This window comes from Colobus angolensis, unplaced genomic scaffold, assembly GCF_000951035.1.
Source record: "Colobus angolensis palliatus isolate OR3802 unplaced genomic scaffold, Cang.pa_1.0 Scaffold58, whole genome shotgun sequence".
Classification (NCBI taxonomy): domain Eukaryota; kingdom Metazoa; phylum Chordata; class Mammalia; order Primates; family Cercopithecidae; genus Colobus; species Colobus angolensis.
In genome coordinates, this window is record NW_012119376.1 from 1,117,684 (window position 1) to 1,144,291 (window position 26,608).

Below are 26,608 nucleotides of genomic sequence, written 5' to 3' on the forward strand. Positions count from 1 at the left end.
AGAGACAGGGTCGTGCTCTGTTCCCCAGGCTGGAGTACAGTGGCACAATTATAGCTCACTATAGCCCTGACCTCCTGGACTCAGGTGATTCTCACACCTTAGCCTCCCAAATAGCTGGGACTACAGGCACACTACAGGCACATGCCACCGCGCCCAGATGATTAAAACAAAAGTTGTACAAACAGGGTCTCACCATGTTGTCCAGGCTGGTGTCAAACTCCTGGGCTCAAGCAACTCACCCACTCCAGCCTCCTACAGTGCTGGGATTACAGGCTCGAGCCACCACACCCAGCCCATGCATACATTTAACTCATGAATTTATGCTTTTGGCATATGAGAAATGAAGATTTACCATCATTACTACTGAGGGAGATAGGCGATTCTGCCTGCCATTGCATCAATGAGCGTATTCTCAGAATGTGGGTGACACAAGACATTAATCAACTTTCTCCTATACAATCAGATTATACAGTGTCCAATCACTCTGCTCCCTGTACTTCTTATAGAGTGAATATCTCACTGTGCTGAATGTAATTCTTAGGCTTTAAAGATAAGATTCTAGACATATATATGCTGTTATATTTAAAATATAGCAATTAAATATAAACTAACTTCAACTGTGCCAAATTAAAGAACCAGCCACCTATTCCAATGTTGAAGTAAAAACAGGCTGTGTTAGACTTATTGAGATAGTATGTTTGTATATAGTATTTGGGGCAATATAAGGCATTTTCAAATATAATTTTTGCTTTACAATTTATCCCCCTACATAGTGTAGTATTCCATTTTATTTAAAGTTAAGCTATCCCGTAAAACTCATTAAACTTAAGACAAACATCCTAAGCACTTAGATGATGAGTAAATGATTTTATTTTGCAGCCTTGGAGAAAAAACCTGGTAATGACAGAATAGTTTATTAGATTTTTATTGCAGTAATTTCTCATGGTCTTAAGCTACATTGTCTGTTGAAAAGGTTTATCCACTTCCACAGCTTCCATTACATGTGCTGCTGATTCTCAGCTTCCTATCTGTAGCGTGGACTTTTTTCCTGACTTTCAGACTCATATATCCAACTGACTACTGTACATCTATCCACATGTGGATGTCCCAACAGAAGGCAATTCAAACAAATTGAATTGCATTTCCAAAATTGAATGCCTCCCTTTTCCATACCTCCTATGCTCTCTTGCTCTTCTCTGCCCTCCAGTCTAGCCTTACATTGGCCTCAGTGCTGCTGTTTTCTATTTCAGCAAGTGGCATCACCACCATCTGCTCAAGCCAACCACATGATAGGTATAATCTTAACTTTTCCATCTCCTCCATTTCCCCTATGGAACAATCATTTCTACTTCATGACTGTCCTTTGAGTCTGTTTATGTCTCTTCATTCCAATAGTTAATACCTTGGTTGGGGCCACCATCACCTCCCAACAAGATTATGGCAGTAGTAATGGCCACCATGCTTCCAATATTGCTTCCTCCAATCCAATCCATTCCTTCAATCCAATCCACTGTGGCCAGGATGAGTAGGGCAAATCTGATGATGTTACCTCTGAGCTTCAAATCCTTTAGTGAATCTCTATTGTCTGAAGGATAAATTCTAAATTCTTTGACAAGGTTTAAAAGGATCATCAAGATGTAGTCTTCATTTACTTCTTTAGTCTCATTACAGCTTCCATCTTTGGCTCAGCTTTAATACTTACTTGTGCCATTCTGAGCATGACTATAGAGTTCTGGTCTCAGGAAATAATCTAGATTAGACATTCGTATGGGATAAATGTGCAATCTAATTAGATGTCATGGCTGGGTGTGGTAGCTCATGCCTGTAATCCCAACATTTTGGAAGGCCGAAGAGGAAGGATCGCTTAAAGCTAGTTGTTTGAGACCAGCCTAGGTAACCTAGTGAGACCTCTGTCTCTATAAGAAAGCTTTTTAAAAATTAAATGTCATTTAAATAAATTATGTCTAATTGGAGAGACAGAATATGGAAAAAACGCAAAGTCTCAAGTAGGCCAGTAAAAGATTGTTGAAGGAAATTAACTGCAACTTGAGAGTTCCTTCTACTTTTCTACATCTTGTTTTCTTTTTTCTTTTAGAGAAAGGGTCTCACTCTGTCACCCAGGCTAGAGTGCAGTGTTGTGATCATAGCTCACTGCAGTTCTTGACCTCCTAGACTCAAGCAATCTCCCTGCCCCAGCCTCCCGAGTGGCTGGGACTATAGGTATGCCACCAGGCTTGGTTAACTTTTTTAATTATTTGTAGAGTCAGGGTCTTGCTATGTTGCCCAGGTTGGTCTCAAACTTCTGGACTCAGGCAGTCCTCCTGCTTTGGCCTCACAAAGCACTGGGTTTATAGGCAGGAACCACTGTGCCGGCCAAACTTACTTCTTCCTATCAAAGAACCTTTTAGGATGCAGTTTGGATCAGGTAAAACAAAACCAATTCTTTCTGAAGGCTGTGGATTTGGAGACCCTCTAACAATGTAAGGATTGAAACATGGTTCTGAGTACATCCCTGTGGTTGAAGCAGATTCTTCCCAGAAGTATGTAACACTTAGGACGCATTTATCCGTCATGGATTTTTTTTTCCCCATTAAGCAAAGAGTGAATTGTCAATCTGGTAATCAGTTTGCCTGAGGTTTTAAAATCTGCTTTTTTTAGTGTCTGTTTCTATAAGCCTGGGAATTAAATATGGATATTAAATCAAAGTCAAAATAACACTTTTGTGTTACATTTAATTATGTATTATAATTTTTTTTTTTTTTTGAGACGGAGTCTCGCTCTGTCGCCCAGGCTGGAGTGTAGTAGCCGGATCCTGGCTCACTGCAAGCTCCGTCTCCCGGGTTCACGCCATTCTCCTGCCTCAGCCTCCCAAGTAGCTGGGACTACAGGCGCCCGCCACCTTGCCCGGCGAGGTTTTTTGTATTTTTTAGTAGAGACGGGGTTTCACCATGTTAGCCAGGATGGTCTCGATCTCCTGACCTTGTGATCCGCCCGTCTTGGCCTCCCAAAGTGCTGGGATTACAGGCTTGAGCCACCGCGCCCGGCCATGTTTTATAATTATTAAGACGATCTGTATGTACTTGGTATTAAAGCACTTAACAATTTTTTAAAAACTGGAATATTGTAGAAATCTGACCTATTAGCCATGCAATCCCAATTTAAACTATGTAACTAATTTTAGACTTGTAAAATTAAAAAGTATAAGAACATTTCTACATTTGTAAATAATACTGAAATGTCTAAGAAAAGTTGATTTACTGCTTATATAATGCATTAGGTTTAAAAGTGTTGTTAAATGCTTGTTATAGTCACATTTGGGCATTTGAAATGATTACACAGAAAATAAAATCTGCCAAATTTATATATGCTATTTCAAGAAAAACTTTAAAGAAACTATAATGCAATAGCTGGAGAAGATATTTGCATTGTTCCCAGAAGGATGAGTTGGATATTAACATATAAAGAGCTCCAGTTGGAGCGAATGGCTTAATCAAAGTTGTGATGTGCAAAGAGTGCATCACATACTTGGGGAACAATGAGTTTCATTTGATTTGGTCCAAGTGTGGAATAAAAGGAGTGTAATCTGGAACTGTGGTTTGTGGTTAGACTACAGATGCCTTTTTTTTGAGACAGGGCATAGCTCTGCAGTGGCGAGATCTCACCTTACTGTAACCTCCGCCTCCCGGGTTCAAGCGATTCTCATGTCTCAGCCTCCTAAGTAGCTGGAACTACAGGTGCACAACACCACACCTGGCTAATTTTTGTATTTTTAGTAGAGACAGGGTTTCACCATGTTGGCCAGGCTGGTCTTGAACTCCTTAGCTCAAGTGATCCACCTGCCTTGGCCTCCCAAAGTGCTGGGATTACAGGCTTAAGCCATTGTGTCTGGCCATAACTACAGCTCTTGAGGGCTAGGTTAAAGCACCTGGGAGTTGTTCAGCAGGTACTGGACAATTCTAAGCAGGAACGATATATGAGTGTGCTTTAGGAAGACTAATGCCATCTGGGTACAGTGGCTCATGCCAGTGATCCCAGCACTTTGGGAGGTTGAGGTGGGAGGATTGCTTGGACAACATAGCGAGCCCCATCTCTACAAAAAATACAAAAAACAAAATCAAAAAAAGAATTAGCCAGGCATGGTGGAACTTGCCTGTAGTCCCAGCTATTTTGGAGGCTGAGGCAGGAGGATGGCTTGAGCCCCGGAGTCCCAGGATGCTGTGAGCCATGACTGTGCCACTGTACTCCAGCCTGGGTGACAGAGCAAGTCCCTGTCTCAAAACAAACACAAAAAAACCCACACTAAAAAACAAGGACTGACTGTGGGAAAAGATTTTGTAGCTCAGCTTGCTGTATATTGCTACCTGAAGAATTAGAGGCAAATTCTTGCTCATGTTAAATACCCCCTTCTCTGGTTTGTCTGACCTGGGCCAACCAAGGTAAAAAAGTCCATCCAAAAACAAATCATTGAGTAGATAAGCACCGACAATGCTACTTCTCTCTTCCCTATGATATTCATCTAATTTCAAAAAGCTAACATCTGCAGCTTTTTTTTTTTCCATTCAAATCCTTAGAAATGGTGTCTCTTTATAACAAAAGAGTAAAAAAATCCTCACACGAACTTTAGGTTCTTAGTCTTTCTCTAGATTTTACATGTTCCACTATTAGCAACCACCCTTTAAAGAGGAGAGTTTAAAACTCACAAACTAAGTGAGGACTTGGGTGTCTGCGGGCAGCAGTGCTCTAGCAGCAACTCCATGCACAAGTTTGAATTGAGGCTCATGACTAGTTCATTTGTTTTTCTATTTTTATTTTTTATAGAGATGGGGTTTCCCTGTGTTGCCCAGGCTTGTCTCAAACTCTTGGGCTCAAGCAGTCTTCCTGCCTTGGCCTCCCAAAGTGCTGCAATTACAGGCATGAGCCACTGCACCTGGCCTTTTAAAATTTATGTTTCAATTTTTTAATTTTTATTTTTTATCGAATAGTTAAATCACAATAAATCAGAGGTCACCATAGCATTGTGTAAAATGAAAAATTGCCCATTTCTTAGTTCCATTGGGTTTTAGACAGTAATGTTTCTATGTAGAACTTGGTTTTGTCTGAGAAAGAAATAGAATTGCAACAACTACTATGCCTGCCTGGAAGACGTACCTCTCATTTTCAATAGCATACATGGGACAAATTTTTCAAACCTACTTTTTAATTTTTTGGTTCCAATCCTCCGGTCTTCTGTCTAGGATACTGGCAAGCATGTTGCTTTCAAGTTTCCCGTTACATCTTTGACCTTGTTCTGGAGAGCAGGCAGGTAAAGTTACTATTTGTAACTGATGCAGAAAATCACAAAAAGTATATTCCAATTCTTTTCATGGTCAAAATATACCCCCAACCTCACTCCTTGCTTGTAATACACTAAAAAGTAAGCATAATGAAGAAGTCTGTTTATTTTCTATGTTATAAACCCTAAATGGACTATCGTTTATGTTTACATATAATAATGGCAATAAAAACATCAATATCAAATACCTCAAATATAAAAAGATAGAAGTTAAAAAAATACTGTAAGTTTCTTTTAAGAGCAGTAATTCTGTAGACAGACATTTTAAATAAAAAGTACATGTCTCAAGGCCTTACATACAAAGAGGTGTTAAAAACTTAGGTGAAGTTGAAATAATAGGCAATTAGTGAAGCTGTCTTACCCTTTTTTCTTTTTTCATTTAAAAAGGCTGAGCACTATCCGAATATAATAGAAACTGGAACAAACTAAAACTGGGGATTTCCCAATGATTTTATTGAGGTAACTTTTCCCAATTTTATACATATATGCCTTTACATATACTCAGGAAAGCTAAACAATGTTCTAAGGCACTTGGAATTGTGCACAGCAAAGTATCCTCTAATATTATACAACTAAATAGGCCAGAATTTTGCTTTTTAAATAACACAAACACCAGTACGGAATTAAAAAAGGGAATACATAGTCTTTCTTTCAGGTTACAATAGTGGAATACAAGTACATATGTGTGTATACTTGTAGATATTTATACCCACATACTATAATACAGTACAGATAAGAACAACAACACAAGAGAAACTGTCATGTTGATCAGTGTACAGTTCCAGTTATTTACACTCACAGATACTACACTTGTGTAATACGTAGAACTAGATCACTCACTGGAAATCAGAAAGCATTCAGTCAGTCTGATAATGATCACAGTTTACCATTGTTATCATTTTAACTGAAGTGTGAAATAACAAAAGAATGCAGATAGTCCATTATTTAAAAATCACTGTTACACAGAAAAAAAAAAAAAAAGAAAGAAAGAAACTCGTTTGAATGTTTAGTAGGTACTACATCTGGTGAAAATTGGTATAAATGTTTTGAACACACTGGCACATTTCTAAGCCACAGAAGAAATGTTTAAAAAACAAGAAAAAGAAATATTAGTCCCTATATTTTAAGGGATGAAAGTGGTTTGACCCTTGAATCATTCTGATTCTTTCTGAAGGCGAGTTAGCACTGCAGTGGCAGCTTCTGGTTGTGGAGGCTCTCTAAACAATGGAATGGCATAGTCAAACTATAACAAAAGTAACCAGTAAGGGAAAAGCCTCCCCTCCCCCGAGTTGGCAAGTGGCACAAATATTACTGGCATTTTCATATACCATAAAATTGACCTGAGGGTAGAGTGGCATTCTGCCTTATTTGCTCCTTTCAATTTATCTTAAAAAAAAAATACTGCTATTTAAAAAGATAAGAATTCTTAAGCACCATCTAAAAGCTTACAATATAACCACCTTTATTGACTCTGCGTTACTTGGCCTCAAAAAAAATTTAGAAATTTTAATGTTTTAAAAAATTATAGTGGCTAAGTTAATTCCATTTTGCTAGCCACAATTCATCCAAATAACATATTTACCATTCAGTTTTGGTGATACAAAGTGACAAAGAGAATATGTTTCTGTATTGTTAGTACAGTTTAATAATGTTTCACCTAAGTAAAACTCATCTTGTTTTGTGTGTGACCATCACTGAAGTATGAACACTAGGCATGCAATCCACATTTTCATCATAATGCAGCATTCACAAATCTTACTAGAAAAGTTGAACCGCATGACTACATTTATACAGGGGAAATTCAAGCATTTGCGTGTGAATTAAATGCTTTGTTAACGGGATAAACAAGCAATTCATTTGGAACTTATGGGATGCAGCATAACCAGGTGAAATCTAATGGTAACTTATTTCCAAAGACCACCAGGTTTGTTCAAGTGCACTGTTAGTCTGTGTTTGTGTTTAACCCATACAACAATCTTCATGACAGTAAGAAGGATTATGACCAAAAATGTGGTTCTAAAGAAAAGCTGTAAGGCAAAAAAAAAAGCCTTCTTCATGTGTGATCTCTCCTTTAAGTATATATAGGGACTAGGCCAAGTCCCGATGCCCACTGAATGGCCAAGGCTGCCCAGTAACCTCTTACCTGAAGAACTTGCAAATTAAAGCTGCACTGAGACAAAGGCTTGAAAAATGAAGGGAGAAAAACCTTTCAGGGCCCAAAGAAATACAAGGCAGCAGAGACAACGTTTGGGGATAGGCACTTTTTCTCTGTGTGTCCTCAAATTGCAGCAGACAGTGGCATTCAGGGGAGGTGATACCAACTTCCCAGAGAGGGTATTTGAACCTGGGGGAAGGCTTTTTATTCTTGGTGTTTACAATGACTGAGAATGCTACTGACATTTAGTCAGCAGGGGCCTAGGATATTAAACATCTGGCAATGCATGGGACGATTCTGTACAACAAAGACCTGCCCAGCTCCAAATGCCAAGAGCACCCCCACTGAGAAACATGGACCAACAGTGCTTTGCTCATATGTGCAGCTGTGCTAGCAATGCGACAAGCTAAATGACATTTTTTGTGTGTGTGCAGTAAATCCTAGCATGGCTAAAAAATGACCCATCCTTATAGGGTTGGCCTTAGGTGGGAATAGCTGCCACAGGATCCTCTACTTCTTTGCCAGAAATTTCACAACATATACAATAGGATTTTTAAATTTGGGATGACACCTGTCTTCAAAAAAGCATTCGTGGGTAAGGTTCCAGCTGCTTTCTAGAAATGCTAATGATGCTTTGCATTTCCATACATAGCTTAAGCTTAACGATTACGAAAAGGAAATTGGAAGTGAAAATGGGAATTATCTGAGAGTACTCTATCTCTCTCCTCACCACCTCTTGGTTGCTGCCTGACTTTACAGTAGAGCCCAATGCTGCTTCTTTGAAACCTGGGTTTAAACTAACTGGGGATGTACTTTCTCTAGAAAGATGTTCCTATTAATTTGGTGATTACTCTGTCATTGCTTTTCCCTCCAGGACATATTTTATTTTATTCATTATTATTATTATTATTATTTTGAGACTCAGTCTTGCTCTGTCGCCAAGGCTGGAGTGAAGAGGCATGATCTTGGCTCACTGCAACCTCCGCCTCCCGGGTTTAAGCGATTCCCCTGCTTCAGCCTCCCGAGTAGCTGGGACTACAGGCCAGGCACAAGCCACCATGCCTGGATACTTTTTTTTTTTTTCAGTATTTTTAGTAGAGACGGGGTTTCACCATGTTGGTCAGGCTGGTCTTGAACTCCTGACCTCAAGCGATCCACCTGCCTTGGCCTCCCAAAGTGCTTGGATTACAGGTGTGAGCCACCACCCCTGGCCAATATAGGACATATTTTAGGTATATAAGTTCATTCTGCTTTGTCCAGTAAAGCAATGTAATCTATCTTGCCAGTAAGTAGAAACTATCTACTCAGTAGTGAAAGATCTAGCCATTTCAAGAGGCCAACGGACAATTCTGTAAATAAATTGCATCTAAGTAGTTCCTTACTACTCACAACATACTCTAATGGTGTGAAGAAATTAATTCTTATTCCAAAGAATATACTTTTCCTAGTAATGATAGGCTTCATATAATTGGAATTTAAGAATGCTTTAACAGTTCTACCATACTCAGGGGTACGTGACATGAATTCATATATACTGTACTAATTTAATTCTAAACCACCTACTCTGAGGAAGATTTCTTGCTCCATTTGAAATTTGCAGCAAGGGGCACTTAATAACAGACTGAAGACATTTTTCAGCAGGAAAGGAAGAAAGTTTTCATTATTAAGTATGGACATACTACTCTGTGGTAGACAAGACTATCCTTTTCCATTGTGAATAGAGTATGATTTTTCAGAGTTGTATCTGCCTGGTTCTATGAAGTATAAATAAAATGCCTGTTAGGTGTTAATGTGGTACATATCAGAACATGCAGTGTTAATGCAATCTTTTCCTCTTTTAAGTGTAAGCTACTAAATAGATAATATGCATATATATTTATTTAACTTTTTTTTAATGCCAATGCAGCCCTGAATTAATTGCAGGCTGTAAAACTGGACCTTTTTTGACTCAGGTTTTAAGCACTCATCTCTTATTTTCAGTATTTGGCGATTTTTGAAAGGTATATTTCCTTAAATATATTTTCCCTTCAATTTCAGAACTTCCTACTAACAGAATATATTTACTAACATTACAGAAAGATAAAGGACTACTCTTATTATGCTACTAAACAATATGAAGATGAAACTAGAAAGTTAGTTTTTCTGGGTAAAGCAGAGAGACAGATGTGTTTGCTTTTTCCTCCATGTAAAATAGCTGTTCAGATGCCAAAATGGTTCTCTATTACAGATTTCAGTTAAGTAATTTAAGGAGTTATAGCTAACATGTAAAAGTGCGAGACGCTTCACATACACAGGAAATTATCAGGCAAGCTGCCTTGAATGAATGCTGACTACCAGAGAACTATTTTGTCAGACTGATTGGTAATGACCGTGAAGATGCCGATCAAGCATGCTGAGCATCTTCTTAATACCTTAACATTAATGTTTTGTTCTTCATTTAAAAAAAACTAAAATGGTCACTTTGGTTTTTACACCTGTCTAGTTCTTTCTGGACTGGGATATTCCTGGAGATGAGTTTGTTTTCTTCCTTAATCATATCTTGGGAACTCAGGAAAACCCACTTACTTCCTCAATGTCAGCCTAATGTCAAACTTTAAATAGCCAAAAACCTGGAATTGTGTTACAACAAAAGAAATCCAATTCACACACACTTTTATTTTTCCTATATGGCATAAGCTTACTGGTTGGATTGCTGAAACACTGGTGGTGGGCAGAGGTGCCTATGCATGGAGGGTGGGCCAGACCTCTACATCCCTTTAGGGCCCCCAGGTAGGAGACTTCTGGCTGGGCGGCCAGTGGGGATATGGCTTATCTCTGCTCTACTAAGAGAGAACCATATTCTGCAAAATACAACTTAGCTTATAATCCTTTAATTCTTTCCACAGCTTTTTACTCAAGCCATCAGTCTAATAAAATAATTGGTGATTCCAATTACCTAAATAGTAGACTAGCACTGGCTTTACTTTTAAACTTTTATCTAACTTAAAAAATTTTTTCTAAATGTATCGATTAGTATAAAGAAAAAGTGTGAGTAGTTAATAAATCTGACCTATTATACAAGAAAAACAATTTTGAAATACCAGATTTTCATTTTTTGTACTGAGTGTATCTCATTGTAGGCAATAAAAAATTGCATCATAGGCATCAAAAGTGGGAAGAAATTGTTCCTTTTATCAACCAAATAGAAACTTTCAGTAACACTTACTTTGAGTGATAAGATGGTGATGTCTCATGTTTACCATTATAGAGAGGTCTTGTGGTTAGAAATTTAAAGTGTTTAAAGATGATTAAGCATAGACAATTAAAAGAAACATTATATCTCTTGGTATTTTTCCCAAGACACTAAAATAATAAAATAAAAATATAATTAAGGAAAAGCATGACTTTGGGAAAAAAAAATCACAAGTTATTTTTTTATGGCTGGATTGAAACACTATAAAACAGACAAAACCTCAGTCAGAGACAGACACCTGGGCACGCAGAAAAATTTTTTCAAAGCAAAAAATTTGTCTTATCCTATTAGTGAAATGACAACAGACTCTATGTGTATTTTATTAATGCACAGAGTCTAACAAGAGGTGCAGTAATGCTGGTTACTTTTCCTAGTGCTAACACAGTCCTGGCTTTTAATAATAGGCCAACTGGCATTATCATTTTTTTATTTTTAAATAAAACGATCCGATTTCAAGTGGTTCTTCAAAATACCAATGAATGGCAGGATCTACATTTATTTACCAGGTTAAATGCTTACTTTTGGGTTGAAATAGAAAATTACAGTCTTGAACCAGAAACACCTCAGAAAATTGTCGTCCAAACTCTGAGAATAAAATAAACTCTATTTGGGTCTTGTTTTGTTATTCATTTCATGTGTTTTTAATTAAAGGAGCACAAAACAATTGTGAAGAACAATTAAATGCAAGGTGGTATTTACATATGATCATATGTATTCGGGAGCAGAAGTCATACTGTGCCTGTGACTCCATGAAAAATAGGAACACAACAATAGAGCGTTTCTTAATGTAAACAATACAGACTGTAGGCTCATAGGGAAAGCTTCCACTACTTTAATCTCACTGATTCTTTTGCATTGACAGTAAATACTGTATTGTATTTATGGATGCAATCTGCAGATTCTTCAAATACAAGATGAGGATTTCCTCACACACAACGTAGTGGAAACTTTCCATGTTCTGTTAAGCCTTTGGGTTTTTTTTTTTATCTGTGTCCTTTTTTTTTCTTTCTTTTTTTTTTTTTAATAGCAGCAATCCAACTTTCAAAAAATGCAGCACTAAAAAATAACTAGTCCTTATTCCCATGCAGGACTAACTGCAGGCAGCACGTTTGTATCTTGCTTAAATTTTAACTTTGGAGTCAAGTTTTTATAACAGGTATCATGATTGTCAATACTGTCTTCTTTAGATGAAGTATGGTTGCTTTGACTTTGGATCTAATCAAGATAGGGAAAGATCGAAAGACTTATTTCTGAAGCTTGCTACAATTTTCTAGGGTCACATGACATCTGACTTTATTCTCAGTCCTCTTTTCCTGTGAAGGCTGGTACACTAGGAAAGGAATATTTAAAAATGTCAAGTGTGTATAGCTAATGCTACTTAAAAGCATGCAACAAAATTTGGGTAAGCATGCTTGTTAAAAGTCAGTAGAAGCTCTTGCATTTAAGAAAAAGATGCATGAAAACATTCAGACATTTCTGGCAACTGGATTCACTGGCACAACATAAAATTATGGTACTATACTGTACCAACATAATGGTGAAACAAGAATATTCTCAGATCAAGTCTTTGAGGAATCCATATCGGGAGGTTAGATTCCTAAATCCCTTACTAAGTTCTCAGCTACCCAATAACTACTTCAAAAATACATTTATGCTTCAATTTCCTCTTTTCTTCATTAACATAATGAAATATTTCTCTTTCTTTCTGATTTTCAACTCCCACCCCTTTTCAGTGCCCAGCAATTTTATCTATATTTTTCTTTCACCCGCATCATAAAATTTGGCTTTCTGGTAACAGGGAGCCAGCGATTGTCTTCTGCTCATCTTCTTTGATTAAAGCTTCTGATGAAGAATATCCACGGTGTCTCTTACCATCGCTGTGCATTCTGGGCAGCAAGAGTCACTGCATCCTTCCCTTTGCTTGTTGGAGCCATCTGGACCGCACAGGTGAGGAGCACTTCCCAGCCAAGCTGAGTCACACACTTCCTTCACCACAAGTTAAACGGAAACGCACACATTCAAATCCCAGTGCAATACCAGGTTTTCAGGAAGCAGGGCTTCCCCCAAAGATGATCAGTCTCTGTTTCCAAATAGTCTCGCACTTCGTTATGGACGATGAAACCTGGAGTAAGAAACAGAAACTATGAGTCTGTGGCCTAGGAGCACATTCTGCATGCAGTAAGCTGAGGAAGGCGTGGTCATGTTTACAATGAAAAGCTACCCTAGATATCCCCCAACTGAATTACTGTTTATAGATTGCTGTCGTAACAAAATACTGTTATAAATATTATTGAGGAAAGCAGAGACAACCCTTATATAAAAGATGCTGGTTATAGTATTCAGGTTCCACAGCAACTAAGACAGAAATCATCACTGTTCTTGAGCGTCACACTCTAACCTTTATCAAGCAGAGGGAGATGTTTCACAAAGGGATTTCGGTACACCTGGTCTGTATTATAAAAGCAGAACAACAAATAGGCACTTTTTCATTAGCTTCAGCCTTTCATCATCTCCTGCTGACGACTCCAAATTTACTTTCTACACTTGAATTTCTGAAAGCCCACAGGATGCTTCCCCCTAGATGTTCCACAGGTACGTACTAAGCATGTCCACAACTATACAAAGCTTTCCTTGTTAACCTGCCTTTGCACTTTGTCTTATTTAATGTTCTACCTTTAAAAATATTTTTTGTCTAGAAACCTCAGATTAGCAATTCATTTCTCTCCCTCATCCAGCATTTCCTATTAGTCACCAAGTCCTGCCTCAACTGCCTGTCTTGGAATCATTAAAGTGCCATCTTTTGCTGGCACTACTTTCATGGTATGCTTGTTAGCCAGCCAGCTGGCTTCCTTTCCCTCCTTGTGAGTTCCTAAACATTGCTCGCATTTTTGTAGCCCGGTGCTTTTGAACATGTTGTTCACTAATACTGCAATTCCTTCCCTTCATTTCCTATCTATATTTTCATTTTCAAGATCAAGGTCAAAAGTTATCTTCTCCATAAAGCCTTAAGTGATCAAGCTCTTCAGCCTACTTCTGCGATTCCACGTTTATGCAACTGTGCCTAGCATTTCACCCTGTCTTCCATAATCGAATGCTCATCTGCTCTGGTCAGCCAGTCTCCTAATTGATTTCCCTGTCCCAGGCTCTCTCCATCAAATCTATGCGCCTCACTGTTACTAGCACTATCCTTAAAAATACTGGTCCCATCATTCCAGTTCTTGGGGTTTTAAAAATCTTTTTTTATTTTTAATTAGAGATGGGGGTCTCACTATGTTACCTAGGCTGGTCTTGAACTCCTGGTCTCAAGTGATTTGCCCACCTTTGCCTTCCAAAGTGCTGTGATTACAGGTATGAGCCACTGTGCCCAGCCCCGTTCTTTCTCAAAAGGATGTATTATTCCCCATTCCCTACAAAATAAAATTTAAGCTGGGCATGGTGGCATACATCTGTGATCCCACCTGCTTGGGAGGCTGAATTGGGAGGATGGCCTTGAGTCCAGGAGTTCAAGACAAGCCTGGGCATGTAGCAAGACCCTGTCCCTTAAAAAATTAAAATAAGAAAACCAACAAAATAAAATTTAAATTTCCTGGAGAAAGTGGCCCAACTCATGGTTCTAGCTATATCTCTATCACTGCTTCCAAATATTCTCCATTCCAATCACTTGCCCCAAAAAGGCTTTTGTGCTAATGCTCTTTCCTCTACCTTTTTTTTGAGGCGTTGTTGGGGGAGCCCTGGGGTGGGAACAGGGTTCCACTCCTGTTGCCCAGGCTGGAGTACAGTGGTGCGATCTCAGCTTACTGCAGCTTCAACCTCCTAGGCTCAGGTGATTCTCCCTCCTCAGCCTCTAAGTAGCTGAAACTATAGGCATGCACCACCATGCCCAGCTAATATTTGTATTTTTAGTAGAAATGGGGTTTTGCTAGGTTGCCCAGGCTGGTCTCGAACTCCTACACTAAAGCAATCTGTCCTCGTCCTCCCAGAGTGCTGGGATTACAGGTTTGAGCCACCACGCCTGGCCTACTCTTTCTTCCACCTTTATCTCTCCTCCCATCTGTGCTTTATGCAGTCTCACTCTGTGAGTTCTCCAACTCCCTTTTCTGCACTGCTCAGGGAAGCACTAATCACTCTCTTTCCTGTGTTCCCATAACCTTTGGCTTACGCCATTTATTGCTCACATTATATAATCTTTGAATACATGTGCCTTTGCTATTGGATCATGAGAAGCCGAGGAAGGAAATGTTCTTATCCATTTTTACGTACTCATTGAACACAATCTCTGGCACATGGTAGTACTTAATAAATGTTGCTGTGTTGAATACAAGCATTACAAAATGAAAAACTAAAAAATAACAGCAGGTGAAATGAGATGGGCCGTGAATTGATAACTGAGGAGCTGCTAGTTGGACAAAAGGGACTTATATTACTTCTGTGTGTTTGACTTTCCAAAAGTCAAAAGAAAAATAAGATACACCAAGCTTTACAAAACTGGTAGACAATTTATGACGAAAGCAGGAATGTGTCCACTTTGAGTTCAGTTCTTAATCTATCCCTGACCATAACCTTGGGCAGATGTGAGGACTGCCATGCCTGCGTTTGATACACAGAGGAAATATCACTCTTTCAGCCACTCTTTTGAGGGCCGGGTCAAGGGCCCTGTTGCCTCGTGTAGGCTCAGGACACTGTTCCCTGCATCCCAGCCTTTTTGGCTCCAGCCTTGGCTCAAAGGGCCCCAGATACAGCTCAGGCTTCTGCTTCAGAGGGTGCAAGCTGAAAGCCTCGACAACTTCCACATGATGTTAAGCCTGCAGATGCACAGAATGCAAAAGTGATAGACGCTTCGGAGACTTCACCTCGATTTCAGGGGATACATGGAAAAGCCTGGGTGTCCAGGCAGAAGCCTGCTGCAAGGGCATAGCCCCCACAGAGAACCTCTACTAGGGCAGTGTGGAAGGGAAATGAGGGGTTGGGGATTCCACACAGGGTCTCCTCTAGGGCACTGCCTAGTGGAACTGTGAAAAGGAAGCCACTGTCCTCCAGACCCCAGAATGGTAGATCCACTGGCGGCTTGCATCATGTGCCTGGAAAGGCCACAGACATTCAACGCCAGCCTGTGAGAGCAGCCTGGGGGCTGCACTTTGCAAATCCACAGGGGTAGAGATGCCCACTTACACCAGAGTGCCCAGGACATGGGACATGCAGTCAGAGGCGATTATTTTGGAGCTTTATGATTTAATGACTGCCCTCCTGGGTTTTGAACTTGCATGGGGCCTGTAGCCACTTTCTTTCGGCTGATTTCTCCCTTTGGGAATGGGAATGTTTATCCAACGTAGATCCCCACTGTATCTTGGAAATAACTAACTTGCTTTTTATTTTACAGATCATAGCTGGAAACGATTTGCCTTTTTTCAGATGAGATTTTGAACTTTTGAAGTAATGCTGAAATGAATTAAGACTTTGGGGGACTGTTGGGAAGGCATTTTGAAATGTGAGAAGGACACGAGATTTGGGAGGGGCCAGGGGCAGAATGATATAGTTTGGATATTTGTCCCTGCCAAATCTCATGTTGGAATATAATCCCCAATGCTGGAGGTGGGGCCGGGAGGTGTTTGGGTCATGGGGGTGGATCCCTATGGCTTGGTACTGTCTTTGTGATAGTGAGTGACTTCTCACGAGGTCTGGTTTAAAAGTGTGGGGCACTCCTCCTCCACTCTTGCTCCCATTCTTGCCATGTGATGTGCCTGCTCCCCCTTTGCTTTCTGCCATGATTGGAGACTTCCTGAGGCCTCCCCAGGAGCAGATGCTGCTATACTTCCTGTATAGCCTGCAGAACTGTGAGCCAATTAAACCTGTTTTCTTATAAATTACTCAGACTCAGGTATTTCTTTATAGCAGTCAAGAATGGCCTAATACAGTCTGTGAGGGTGTTTTCAGGGACTAGCTTGTGAGTCTGATTGGACTAGGTAGGGAAGATCTTCCCTCAGTATTGGCGGCCACAGCCAATCTGACAGAGAGCCAGAGAGGACAAAAACAGAGAAAAGGAGACTATGTCAATCCATCTGCTGGAGCTGGGATACACACTCTTCCTCTCTTGTCCTTGGACAACAACTCCAGGCTCCCCACTCTTTGTATTCCAGAACTCACACCAGTACTCCCCACTGCCTCGAGCTCTCAGGCCTCTGGCCTTGGACTGAGCCAGGCTACCAGCATCCCAGGGTCTCCAGGTTGTCAACAACCTGTTGTGGGACTTCTCAGTGTCCATTATCATGTGAACCAACTGCACTAATAAATCCCCTTTCATACATCTATATACATATATCTTATTGGATTTGTTTCTCTGGAGAACCCGGACAGATTCAGACCCCTTTCTTGGCCATCAGATCTATACCCACCCCTGTCCTATTACCTTTTCTTCAAAGTCCTTAGCACTACCTGAAATGCTCATGTGTATTTATTGTTGACTTGGTAATAGTTTGCCTCTCCACTAGAACATAACCACCTGAGGACCTTATGAGACAGGTCCTAAACTCTCAGGGTGCAGAACACAATCTGGCTCACTAGGGATGTGCTCAGTAACTATCTGTTGAATGCATACGTCACTGAACACATATATATAGGGGCATCTAGGAAGTTATTTGTTAGCTCTATAAATAACTCTATATAACTGACGAGTCCAATCAGAAGCCCCTAAACTTAATTACAAGTAAATGTATACTAATATACAATAACCCACCTGATAGGACATTCCAAATTGCTTTCTAGGAAGAGTCAACCACAACTTGAAGCAAAATATGGAAGATCTATAAAAATATTTCAAAGAGTAACTGAAAACCTCTTAAATCAAATATTTTATATACAATGTGAAAGGCAAATTGATGTGGTTTGGCTGTGTTCCCACCCAAACCTCATCTTGAATTGTAATCTCATAATCTTCACATTTTGTGGGAGGAACCTGATGGGAGGTAATTGAATCAGGCTAGTGGTTTCCCCCATGCTGTTCTCCTGACGGTAAGTTCTCACGAGACCCGATGGGGCTTCTCCCTGCACTTGACACTCATTCTCTCTCCTGCTGTCCTGTGAAGAGGTGCCTTCTGCCATGATTGCAAGTTTCCTGAGGCCTCTCCAGCCACATGGAACTGTGAGTCAATTAAATCTCTTTCCTTTATAAATTACCCAGTCTCAGGTATGTCCTTATAGCAGTGTGAGAATGGACTAATATACAGACAATAATAACAATCCTAATACAATATATACCAGAGCTTACAAGTCCAAGTGCTATGCATGTATTTCCTCATTTAATCCCAAAAACAATCCTATGAGCCAAGTACTCCTATATCATCTTTGTATAGATGTGGAAACCAAGGCACAGGGATGCTACCTCATTTGCCCAAGGCAGAGAGAGAGAGAGAGCTGGTAAGTGGAAGTGCTATGCTCGAGACTCTGTCTTCCTAACCTACATTTGAGTATGAGATCAAAATATGTCCTCATCTGTACTTCCATTCGAAGGGGTAATTTTCTGGTGTTCTCTGGGTAGCATGAAATAGAAAAGGTGATCATTTGAATTTCTACCTCGCCCATTTTAATCAAATTTTATTTAAAATTTTTATTATTTTATTATTTTTAATTGACATATAATAATTGTTCATATTTATGGGGTAGAGAGTGATATTTTGATGGCATAAAAAGTGTAATGATCAAACTAGCAAATCAATCATCCTATGCATTTATCATTTCTTTGTGTCAGGAACATTCAAAATTCTCTCTTTTTGAATATACATATGCTTTGTGAACATATGCAATAAATTATTAACTATAGTCCCCCTACAGTGCTATGGAACACTAGAACCTATTTCACCCATCTAGCTGTATCTGTTAACCAACTGCACCCTATCTCCTTTCCCTCACCCTGTTTATCCTCTAATAACCACTTGTCTACTCTCTACTTCAATGAGATCAACTTTTTAGCTTCTACATGTAAGTGAGAAAAATGTGGTGTTTATCTTTCTGTGCCTGCCTTATTTTACATAACATAATATCCTCCAGGCTCATCCATGCAGGTGTAAATGACAGAATTTCATTCTTTCTTGTGGCTGAGTAGTATTCCGTTGTGTATATATACCACAATGTCATTATCCATTCAAGTTTTGATCAGTTTTGACCAGAGAAAAATCCTGTTCCGCCTTCTCAGGTCACACTTTGATTGTTACAGTCTATTCTCAAACTTTTCACAATGACTCGAAGAGCCCATCCAGTGATATCCCAAACTAGCAGCAGTATCTCCCTCTGAGCAGGGCACACCAGCATTGTCCACACTCCAGAAAGGGAGCAGGAACCAAGGAGCCCTGACAACACAGTGCATTGTCCCTCCAGGACCCTCCACCATGAGCTACCAAAGCTCTATCTTTCTTAGGTCCAGCTTTTCTAAAAATTAGTTAAAAACTCATCTAACTTAGCAATTATTTAGCTCTTGCCAAATCTGCTGGGCTTTGCGTACCAAACATTCCACCGTGTCCTAATTTTCAGATGTTCATCTAACCTTGAATTCAAGGGGCAAGGATAAGGAAACCTGATGTTTTCTCTCCCCATTAGTAATGTCTGCAGGATGAAGAAGGTAAATGAAATTTTGGGGTTGGATAACAAACCGTGGTCAATGGGCCAGGAGAGATAATCTTCTTTTTTGGGAGGTTGGGGGGACACTGTCTCACTCTCACACAGTCTGGAGTGCAGTGGCGTGATCTCGGCTCACTGCAATCCCTGCCTCCTGGATTCAAGTGATCCTCCTGCCTCAGTCTCCCAAGTAGCTGGGATTACAGACACCCGCCACTATGCACAGCTAATTTTTGTATTTTTTGTAGAGACAGCGTTGTGCCATGTTGGCCAGGCTGGTCTTGAACTCCTGGCCTCAAGCGATCCTCCTGCCTTGGCCTCCCAAAGTGCTGGGATTACAGGCATGAGCCACCGCACCCCGCCAGAAGAGATAATCTTTGAAAGTCCAGTATTATCCTGGAAAGTATTCTGCATTTAATTTTCAAAAATGACTGAGAAGAGTGTAAGGTTTTTTTTCCCTGCACACACCATTTGCCCATGGATCCCAGGACACAGTGAGTTCCACAGTCTGGATTGTATTGGAAGGCCACAGGCCACCAACACAGCTTCAAGGGCTGACTAGGAAAAGAAGGTGACCAATTAATACCGTGCATGTAATAATGTGCTGACAAAGCCAGAAGTCACAACTATGAACCTTCTTTAGATAGACTGCCCAGATTCGGTAAAAAGTAACAACCAGAAGGAAAAAAAAAGCCATATATTTTCCTGCTCTATCCAATCTGAAAATGATACTTATATCCTGTTTAAATTAGGCACCTTATCTTCAAATTCAGTTCTAAAACGCTGTGGTTAGAGGTACTGAGATTACAAAATACTCTTCAGTTTGTTATTTTCTCAGTAATTTGCATTCATTTTAAAGTAGGCGAAATTCAGCTTTACCTCTTGAGAAGTTTGTCTATGTGACAGCATGACAGTTTTGGCTTTAGGCTTCAAGTTGGTGGAGCAATAAATAGATTTACTGTGCCCTAAGGATACTGAAGCTTTTTGTCTACCCTCTTTTTGGAACTTTCCTGAGACTCCAATCTGAAGTCATACATATTTTCTTCTTTCTTTTAAAACTGCAATACATTTTTTTTTTCTCTTTTTCATACTGTTGAGAGGGAGGGAATGGGGGAAAAGCTATTTTAAGTTATGGAATTCAGATAATGATTTCGATAAAGGTGGTTCCTTTATAATTTAATTTTAAAAAATTATTCATCTTCCTATAAACTTTTTATTTTTTATTTTTTTTGAGACAGAGTCTTGCTCTTTTGCCTAGGCTGGCGTACATTGGTGCAATCTTGGTTCACTGCAGCCTCTGCCTCCCAGTTTCAAGTGATTCTCCTGCTTCAGTCTCCAGAGTAGCTGGGATTACAGGCATACACTACCATGCCCAGCTACTTTTTTTAGTATTTTTAGTAGAGAGAGGGTTCACCATGTTGGCCAGGCTGGTCTTGAACCCCTGACCTCAGGTGATCCATCTACCTCGGCCTCCCAAAGTGATGAGATTATAGGCATAAGCCACTGTGCCCAGCCCTGCCTGTAAATGTATTGACATAACATAAAATATATAATTACTCACAAAGTTAAAATATTACTTTCCTGTACTTCCCTACTTGATAGATATAAAACTCCTAAATCATTCATTCTGCTTTTCTTTAAAAGAGTTTCATTGTCATGCCACATATACTTATTATTTTTAAATTTTCTTTATTTATTTTTTTAAAGAGACAGGGTCTGGCTTTGTCATCCAGCTGGAGTGCAGTGGCCAGATCATAGCTCACTGCTGCCTGGAACTCTGGGGCTCAGGGGATCCTCCCATACATACACTTATGTTAAACAAAGGAAGAGGCTCTCTTAAATCACAGCTCCTTGTTCTACCTGAGAGGCTACATCACACACTGGCTGGGCTCTTACCATTCCCAATACTGAGCCTTGCTTTCAACTCTGGTAGTAAAGCAGCATTTTGCAACCCTTTTAATTTCTGCCCAGGTAGCAAGTAAATGGAGTATCCATGAAAGGGAGTGCCACTACAAAAGCAGCCTTTCCATTCCTCAGTGCAGGACCCCTTATTAGTTTTTATTGTAGTTTCATGTATAGTCCCTATGATGTCATATTTTGATAAGCATATTTAGAAGCTGAAAGGGTGGTTTACTTTAACTGTAAATCCACACAGGATAGTAATACCTCAAGAAAGTATAGAATGAGATCATTGCTTTAAAAAATACGTATATGGGCTGGGTGCAGTGACTCACGCCTGTAATCCCAGCACTTTGGGAGGCCGAGGCAGGTGGATCACAAGGTCAGGAGATTGAGACCATCCTGGCTAACATGGTGAAACCCCATCTCTACTAAAAATACAAAAAATTTTTACAGGTGGCGGGCGCCTGTAGTCCCAGCTACTTGGGAGGCTGAGGCAGGAGAATGGCATGAACCTGGGAGGCAGAGCTTGCAGTGAGCCAAGATAGTGCCACTGCACTTCAGCCTGGGCGACAGAGCGAGACTCCGTCTCAAAAAAAAAAAAAAAAAAATTATATGTGTATGTGTATGTGTCCATACATAGATACAGTTGACCCTTGAATAACATGGATTTGAACTGCATGAGTCCACTTATACATGGATGTTCTTCCACCTCTGCCACCCATGAAACAACAAGACCAGCCCCCTCCTTCTCCTCAGCCTATTCAACATGAAGACGATAAGGATGAAGACCTTTATGGTGATCCAATTCCACTTAATGAATAGTAATGTTTTCTCTTCCTTATGATTTATTATTATTATTTTTTGAGACAGATTCTCACTCTGTCGCCCAGGTGATCTCAGCTCACTTCAACCTCCACCTTCCAGGTTCAAGCAATTCTCATGCCTCAGGCTCCCAAGTAGCTGGGATTACAGATGTGTACCACTACACCCAGCTAATTTTTGTATTTTCAGTAGAGATGGGGATTCGCCATGTTGGCCAAGCTGGTCTCGAACTCCTGATCTCATGTGATCCTCTGGCCATGGCCTCCCAAAGTACTGGGATTACAGGCGTGAGCCACTGTGCCTGGCCTCCTTATGATTTTTAAAGTAACATTTTCTTTCCTGTAGCCTACTTTACTATAAGAACATAGTACATAACACATGTAACATACAAAATATGTGTTGATTGACTATGTTATCAGTAAGGATTCCAGTCACCAGTAGGTTTTAGTAGTTAAGTTTTGGGAGAGTCAAAAGTTATATGTGGATTTTTGACTGTTGAGTGGGGATCAGAGCCTCTAGCACCCACATTGTTCAAGGGTCACTGTATGTGAATACCTCAGTCTCAATATAAGAAAACTTCTCAACATTCAGAAAGCTCTCAACATGAAGACAAACTTCTTACCATTAAGAAAATTTGAAAAGTAGAGAAAAGAAAAAGAGATTACTATAACCCCACTCTGTAATGAAGCACTAAGAATTTTTGAAGTTATTTCCTAATCTTTATTTCCAGACATTTGAATTTTAAATAAAATATACTGCTGCTACAGTTAGTCAATATCCTGACTTTCCCACTTGACATTATGCCAATGATCTCTTGAAGCTCATTTTAACTCTAAGAGCCTCAATTCAATGATTCTATAAGTCTTCAGTAAGACTCCATAATACAAGAAGTAAATAATTTACAAGCTGATACAAATATAAAACTACTTTGTATACTCCAAAAATGTCATCATTTACAAAATGAGAAGTTTATTTTCAAAAAGTGATATTCTCTCTTGATAACAAATCTGATATATGTTAACACTTTCTCTATTGGGAAAACAGAGAATATCCAGAGGAAAATTAAAATTACTCAAAATCTTATCGCTCAGCTATAACTACTTTACAATTTAGAACTTAAGTAAAATTTCACCTTTCATGCAATTTGTCTTTAGAATTTAGAGAGTTGTTTTACATTGTAGAAATTCCATTTACTACGGAAAAGGAAGTGGCTTTTTTTTTGCCATGTTGGTCTCCTTAGAGAACGCAATGATCCTATCTAATGATCTATCACCCTCAAATGGATTTTTGGGTTGTGAACAGTGGGCTGAATGGGCATTGCTGAGGGGTAGAAAATGCAGAATGTGGCCAGACAAGCAGCAAGGTCTAAGCAACTGAGGTTAGGGCTTGGTACCTATTGGGCCACAGGGCAATTTCTTCTGGGGATCATTTGTCCCCACCCTTGTTGTACAGCCCCAGAATCCATTCCAATTCCAGGGCACCATCTGGAAAATACTGGCAGAAACTGGGGGAATTAGATGACAGTGTAGAGCACCACAGTTCTTCATCACTAAAGACCAAACATGTCATGGAATGTATTCCATGGTGGAAGTATCAGAGGTACCTCCTCAGTGCACAAGACGTGGAAGTGTCACAATTAATATTAGTGCCAACACGATGGAATCCTCATTTACAGAAACAAGGACTTAGAGAATGGGTCCTTTATTTTTTCTTTTAAATGTTTGTTTTTGACTAGGTAATACATTCATAATGTTTCAAAAATTCAAAACGTTCAAAAGGGTGAGTCGTGAGAAGTCTCCCTCCCATGCCTGCCCTTGGCCACCAGTTTGTGTCTTTCTCTGGAGATACAGAAATAAAAGAAGCTATATACAGAAGTGGGTCCTTCCATTGTACACTGGTACATCACTGTGTCGGAAATGGCCTCTAGATAAAGAGGTGCCCGAGAAGAGGAGTCAGCCCATTTATTAACCACCCCAAATCTGCAAGGAGTTCACAGATTGAGGTTTTGAAGGGAAGCCTTACTTGGTATAAGGAGACACTGTCTCATGCTAATAAGAGGAAAGGAGAGCTACTGTGTGTCTAGGTTGCATTTAAAGGGCAAGGTAATGATTCATATGGTGTTTAGTTTCCCCAAGAGAGGCTGGTGCTGAGTACCACCATCTTTTTTATGAGCAATTTGCTAAATGTAAAACTGGATTGTGTTTTTGTATTATTTTTATCAGAAAGAGTAGTGATTACCAGAACTTCTTCCTCTTAAAAGAATTACTGAAAACAGCTTGAAAATCATAAGCATTATTTTTATGTCTTAGAGCCAAAATATATCCCTACTGGAATATATCTCTAATGATCTCATAAGTTAATGGAAAAATAGCTGTAACATTTGCTTTACTGCCAAGGTTTAAGAATAGTTAAGCAAGGCGTATTCATTTTAGTGACAGGAAAATTTAATTTTTTCTTGTCTGGAAAGGTATTAAAGAGTGTTAATCAATTTATGTTTTGCAGAACTTTTAAAGTTTGCCCTTGATATCAGTTGTTACTTGCCCCAAAAGCTTATATATTTGCATCTGTTTATGTTTACATAAGCAATGAAGATATCAATAGACTTTTATGAAATACAAGAAGCATATACTAAATTTCTCAAGATGAGTAAATAAAAAAAAATAGCCAATACAATTTTGAGGGTAAATAAATGCCCGATCAAAAATAAAAGTATATTACAAATCTGTCCTAATTAAACAGTAGGATATAGACAGGGATAGACAAACAGCTCATTAGAACATAATAAGCAATCCAGAAATTGACTGATGTGTATATTAAAAGAGAATTTGACATCCACAGGGAAATAAGTGGCAGTGAGAGAATTAACTACTGATTTAGAAAAAAGTAAAGTTAGTTTACTTTTCTGAATCATACACACAAAAAAATGCACCCCTCCAAAGCATATATAACAGGTAAAAATAATAGTTTTATACTCTTGGCCTCCTCTGTCCATAAGACACAAAACAATGAAGTAAAACATAACAATACAGATAGATTTGAATATACAAAAATTTAAACAAAATACCATTAAAAAGTTTAAAAGTTAACAACAAATTGGAGAAAAACATTGCAACATATGCAATAAACGGCTGATATCCATGATATCTAAGGAGATGCTACCAGTCCATATAAAAGACAAACAACTACCCAAAAAATTGATCCCATAATTTTTTTTTTTTTTTTTTTTGAGATAGGGTCTCACTTTGTCACCCAGGCTAGAGTGCAGTGGTGTAGCCATGCCTCACTGAAGCCTCAATTTGCTGGGCTCAGGTGATTCTCTCACCTCAGCTACCCAAGTAGCTGAGACTACATGCAAGCACTGCCATGCTTAGCTAATTTTTAAAATTTTTTCTAGAGATGGGGTCTCACTATGTTGATCAGGCTGGTAGAGAACTCCTGGGTTGAAGCAATCCTCCTGCCTCAGCTGGTCAGAAGTTTTGGATAGTCAAGTCAAATAATAAAAAATAAGTGATCAATAAAGATATGTTAAGATGCCCAATCTAATAGAAATCAATGGAATGTGGTATTATTGTTCATCCATTTAGAATATGAACCTCTCAACCACATCCCTCTCCTCCCAAATGCTGATGAGGGCAAGTCAGTAGACTAGGCATGCTCTTAAACTGTAGATCTGTAAACTAAGTGCTCTTTTTGGAGGATAGTGGAATAGTTTATTCCAAAATGCAAAATGTATATGTCCAGAAACCTAGCAAATCCACTTATGGGACTAACACAGAAATACTGGCATGTGTGCACAAAGATATATGCCTAAAGAAAGTCAAGGCAACATTGTTTTAATAATGAAAAATTGAAAACTCCATAAACATCCATCAATAGTGTAATTGTTCAATAACTTTTTGGCATATTATCTATGAAATGTCAGTCATTCAAATGAAATACATATACACACACACACACACACACATACACACACACACACACACACACACTCATATATATATATATATATATATATATATATTTTTTTTTTTTTTGAGACAGGATCTCTCTCTGTTGCCTAGGCTGGAGTGCAAGAGTGCAGTGGTATGATCTGGGCTCACTGCAACCTCTGCCTCCTGGGCTCAAGGGATCCTCCCACCTCAGCTTCCCAAGTAGCTGGGATTACAGGTGTGAGCCACTACACTCAGCTAATTTTTGCATTTTTAGTAGAGACAGTGTTTGCTATGTTGTCCAGGCTGGTCTTGATTCCTGAGCTCAAATGATCTGCCCACCTCGGCCACCCCAAGTGCTAGGATTACAGGCCTGAGCCACTGCATCCAGCTCAATGAGATATATATTATTATAGGAAGATTTCTTAGATGTTGTGTTTATGTGTGACAGAGGGTGCATATAAACGCATACATGTACATAAACATATTTTATATATATATACACACACATGTTTATAAATGCATGGAAAAATATCTAAAAGGATCTACATCAAGCTTTTACTAGTGGATACCTGTGAGAATAGAAATGAGGTTGGGAAAGGAGTGAAGGGTTTTCATTTATACTTTTTTTT

The 26,608-nt window shown here is 39.3% G+C and overlaps 1 protein-coding gene across 3 annotated transcripts in view; it reads right to left on the bottom strand.

The window, feature by feature from the left end:
* Positions 1 to 5,764: 5,764 nt before the first annotated feature.
* The window catches only part of PHACTR2 (phosphatase and actin regulator 2), a 235,422-nt gene continuing 214,578 nt past the window's right edge, over positions 5,765 to 26,608 (bottom strand). For all 3 annotated transcript variants that reach the window (XM_011962034.1, XM_011962033.1, XM_011962032.1), the window contains one exon: positions 5,765 to 12,841. In XM_011962034.1, coding sequence (XP_011817424.1) covers positions 12,826 to 12,841 — 16 coding nt within the window. In that variant the 3' untranslated portion in view covers positions 5,765 to 12,825. The remainder of the gene's footprint in view (positions 12,842 to 26,608) is intronic.